Source organism: Cyprinus carpio, chromosome B18 (genome assembly GCF_018340385.1).
Source record: "Cyprinus carpio isolate SPL01 chromosome B18, ASM1834038v1, whole genome shotgun sequence".
Classification (NCBI taxonomy): Eukaryota; Metazoa; Chordata; class Actinopteri; order Cypriniformes; family Cyprinidae; genus Cyprinus; species Cyprinus carpio.
The window spans coordinates 1,326,381-1,331,380 of NC_056614.1; the positions used below are offsets into that span (position 1 = coordinate 1,326,381).

A 5,000-nucleotide genomic window follows, 5' to 3' on the forward strand; every position below is an offset into this window, starting at 1 on the left:
CTTCTAATACAACCAACAGAAGAGCAGATGTTTCGTGTGGTGAGTATCACAGAGAAAAGAATATTCAGAGATAAACCCTAAAGCAAATCTTACTGTAATTTCCCATCTGCACTCTACGCAAATTTCCGCCTTTATTTATGTTCACTTATACAAGAAAAGCCGCCTACTGAGTTGCAATATGGATCAAACTAATATGCATGTTCAATATTTGATTAGAAATTGTGTTACATCAGTTCTTTTACGGCCATGTTCACTGTAGACAACTTAAACAGTTAACTGCACAAATGCACTAACATATAAAGTGACATATATGCTTTATTATATGTGTTTCCTTGGGAATCCAATCCTTGACCTTGACCTTTTACCGCTTGATCTATAGGAGCACCGAACACTCGGGCCCTTTGCTGTCAGTATTATAATGTAGCTACCGTTACAAGCCAATTTTGAGCAGAGTCCGGGTTTGAGATGATATAATAGTCAGTATGCACTGATATAAGGAACATATGTTTCACTGTGATGGTGCTGACTTTATGGGTAATACTGTGTAAAACAATTTGATTGAAACTGGGAAATATGCTCTTCTTCATTATGCGATCTCTGAGTTTTATTACGTCGCCTCTGTCTTAGTGCAAATCGTGTCCGTGATGTTTACGGTGGTGGGTAGTGTTGTTGTCTTCTGGGATGCTCCGTGTGTCAAACTCTAATGCGAACGACTCCATCATTGCTCTGCGCAGGGAGATACAAATGATGAGAAAGAAAGGGAGCATGAGACAAATCCATTTATTGTCTTCAGCAATCTAATCTAACACATGCTCGACGGATGTCCACGCTGAAAAGGCGCCTGCTTAAATTTGCATCTAAGTGAGAATCAAGTTATTAGCCTGACTAAGTAGTGTTGCAAAGTCAGGGCTGCTGGGTGATGTGTGTCTGGGGAATCCCAGTCTGCAAAGAGAGGGAATGATGAGCATATGGAAATATCTCAGCATAGAACAACACTGCGCCCTGCTGGACAAACACACTTTTACGTGAAGCAGGTTTACTTGTATTTCTTGCTGTCAGAACCCTTTATCCATGCAGCATGTTGTATTTGAATGAGATTGAAGACATTTTTAACAACGTTAAACGTTAAGTAAAATAGCAAAATAGATTTGATATAGTTAAAATAAAATGTTCTTGGCATGAAAATAGCCACAGAGGCTGTAACGGCATTAAAAACAAACAAACAAATAGATGTTGGTGCTTTATTTAAATTCAAGTTATCAATCAGTGACATTTGTTTCATATCACATGGACAACAAATGTTTAAAATCGAGAAATAAATAAATAAATAAATAGTGCATTTCAAACAGGACTGTTTCATCTGCGTTCTTCAACATCCGTGTTTAAGTGACAGACAACACATAGAGGCCCCTCATGCTAAATACACATACACATTTCTCAAATAAAACAAGTCTAAGGGTCCATGTACACGACAATGATGCCCTAAAAATAGACACATTTATCCTTTGCAATATTGAAAAGTTTTGCGTACAGATGACAACGTTATCAAAAATGATACCCACTCAAACAACTAAAAACACTGTATTATGGTTGCAATACGCATGCGCATGATATACTGTAGCTTTTCAGAAATTCATGTTTTTTTTATAGTTTGCATGGAGATGGTAACTGTATCTTTTTCAAAAACTTGCACTTTTTACTTTTTGTGTGTTTTCAGGCTTCTGAAATGCTGCTGTTGTGTAAATGTTTTTAGAAGTAATTTAATTGAGATTGCACTCATTTGAGCAGTTTCTAGAATATCAAATCATGTAAAACAATAACTATAATAACTAGAAAAAAATATATTCACAACTAAAATGCATATACATTTTTAGTTGTTTGTAATTAAAACATAAAATGTTTCTAATTCACAGATGATCTCTAGCTGAATTAATATTTAAAAAAAGACTTCAGGAATTTCCATTATGTATTAAATATTGCATTATTTCCTGGACTAGAAATCACGTTTAAAATTCCCTGATATTTCCAACGTTTCCATGACCATGGGAACCCTGATTACACATTTTAATCTACATAAACTCATTCATAATTTAATACAGTCACATAAGAGCAACCCAGCTAACAGGAGATGTTCTCAGAACTTTGGAACGTTGTGGCGAGGCTCTCTGAAAATTACGAACAAATATTCTTCCAGTGTCTGGTCTTTAATAGTGTTCTCAAAACATTAGAACACAAATGTTATTTATACTTTATTCATTAGAATGTTTAATTCATGAAACATTTTAGTTTGACGTTTATCTAAGTTTATTTATTCATTTAGTTTTTTTTCAATCTCACTACTTGTTTTAGAATGTTCAGAGAACATTCAAATGTAACGTTCATGGAATGTTTGGAAAATGATACAATTAAATGTTCAAAAACATTTTAAAAACTGGATGTTTTGAATGTTTTAATAACTTAATGGGAATGTTAGAAAAACGTTCTCAGAACATATTTTACTTAGCTGGGAGCAAATAGGCCAAAACAGACACAAAACATAGAACAAAGACACAAACATTTACATTAAAAAAGCTCAAAATCCCAAGCATCAGTTGGTTGGTTGCACCTGGTGTTTGACGTCAGTATGCTCTGATGCCTGCTGGCTGTGTTTTACACAGCGTTGTCGTAGGAGGGAGTGGAGTAGGGCGGCCCCTGTGGCCCCTGCGGCCCCTGCATCGCTCCGGCCGCTGCGCTCAGAGCCGCCTGCTGGACGTGAGGATTCTTCCAGGCGCCGGAGACCCACTCCTCCTGCGCTTTACTCACGCTGCCGCCGCTGCCGCGGTAGAAGTTATGAACCTGACAAACACCAGCAATATTCAATTTAAACAAAGGTACTTTAAAAAGAGTGCTTATTACAGAAACATCTCTCAACTGAATTAATGTTTTCAGACTCTGAATTACATTTAGTTACTTATTTTTTTTACATTTAAAATTAAGTAAGACTTCAGTACATCTTTATATGTCATTTTATAATTACTTCTATTGTCTTTGAAATATGTGACCTTGGAGCACAACACCAATCATGAGGTTCAATTTTAAAGAAATTGAGATTTATACATCATCTGAAAGCTGAATAAATAATCTCTCCATTGATGTGTGGTTTGTTAGGAGGACAATATTTGTCTGAGATACAACTATTTGAAAATCTGGAATCTGAGGATGCAAAAAAATCTAAATATTAAGAAAATCATCTTTAAAGTTGTTCAAATTAAGTTCTTAGCAGTGCATATTACTAATCAAAAATTACGTTTTGATAAACTGTATGTACGTTAGGAAATTTACAAAATATCTTCATGGAACATGATCTTTATTTAATATCCTAATGATTTTTGGCATAAAAGAAAAATGGATAATTTTGAGCCATACAACGTAAATATACCTGTGCTACTTATGACTACTTTAGTTCTCCAGGGTCACATATGGTCAGAGTTACTGCTGAATTTACTGAGAAGCATGTATGATCAACTAAAATATACTTTCATGTCATTTCCATTTAAACATGTGTGTCATGTTTTTAATTACACGTGCAATGATGAAGTTAAAGTTTAGTAGATTTAAAATATATTAACTTTAAATGTTACATAAAACATCATTTAAATTGTACTTTAAATGCCTACTTTAAGTATTAAAAACTAAGTCATATAGTTTTTAAAAATATATACTTTTAGGATTTGAAGTACACTACAAGTGCACATTTAATACAGTTACTTTTTTTTTCAAAAGGGGAAGCTGAAAATATCTTTATAATATAATAACTTTAACTGAAATGCAATAAAATGTAAACTAAACTTAAATGTATTTCATTAATTTCCAAGGCAGCATTTTTCATTTTCATTTAGTTTAACTTTATGTACTAAAATAACTACAACTGAAATAACCATAATTAAACTGAAATAGCGTTATAGACAATGTTATAGACAAATAAAAAATATTTTTACAAAGGAAAAGTTAAAATAAAAATAAAATTATAACATAATTAGAATAAAAATGCAACTAATTAAAAAAAAAATAATAATAATAAAATAAAAATAAATAAATAAATGCTATTTGAAAATATGAAATTATAATATTATCTCAGTCATACTAAACACTGATAGGTGGATTTTCACCTGTTCTCATTGGCTTCTGCTTTTCAAGCACAAACACTAAGGTAAATGATTTATTTACTCTCGCATCGATTTAACAATCATTACATGCTCCAGCATCACATTTAATGACAACAAAGCAGCCCCTCGTCACAAACCCAGGCCTGTCCCGCTTGAACAGATCAGAGAGGGCCGTACCTTGGTGAGCACCACGAATGAGATGACAGCGACTGCGGTGAACATGAGGGTGGGGATCAGCATGATGATGGAGGCAAAGATACTCGTCCCAAAGAAGGAGATGGTGCCCAACCAGCCGCTGAAACACAGAGATCAGACCAGAAGATACGGAGACGAATACAGAGAAGAGTGTTCATTAATGAAGCACAAATCATAGCATAATCTCACCAAACACCCCATCCTGGGATTCCAATGGCCTGAATTATAGCAATGAACAGTTGTGCCATGAAGACAAAGAAGAACGCCATGAAGTAGAATGAGCTGTCCGTCCTGAAAACAAACAAACAAACAAACAAACAAACCGTACAGTAAATGTGTAATGCACCCTTAATAATAATAATAACTTTATGAATTCAATATGCATTTACTATATGATGATGATAATAAAGATAATTAACATATACTAATACATTTCATAAAACACAAATGTATTCATAAAGTGCAAAATAGTATTAATAATAAGTAATGATAATAATAATAATAATAATAATAATCATTATTATTATTATTATTATTATTATTATTAATGTAAAATAATTGTAATTATTAAAACAACAACAACAACAACAATAATAATTAGTAGTAGTAGTAGTAGAAATAATTGTATTACTACCATTATTAATACATTTATTAAAATAA

The 5,000-nt window shown here is 33.1% G+C and overlaps 1 protein-coding gene across 1 annotated transcript in view; it reads right to left on the bottom strand.

Moving 5' to 3' along the window:
• Positions 1 to 1,214: 1,214 nt before the first annotated feature.
• Positions 1,215 to 5,000, bottom strand: part of LOC109089237 (secretory carrier-associated membrane protein 5) — a 7,885-nt gene continuing 4,099 nt past the window's right edge. The window contains exons 5-7 of the mRNA XM_042743819.1: positions 4,530 to 4,631; positions 4,323 to 4,440; positions 1,215 to 2,835 (exon numbers count right to left, since the gene is read on the bottom strand). Of these exons, the coding sequence (XP_042599753.1) occupies positions 2,650 to 2,835; positions 4,323 to 4,440; positions 4,530 to 4,631 (406 nt within the window). The 3' untranslated portion in view covers positions 1,215 to 2,649. The remainder of the gene's footprint in view (positions 2,836 to 4,322; positions 4,441 to 4,529; positions 4,632 to 5,000) is intronic.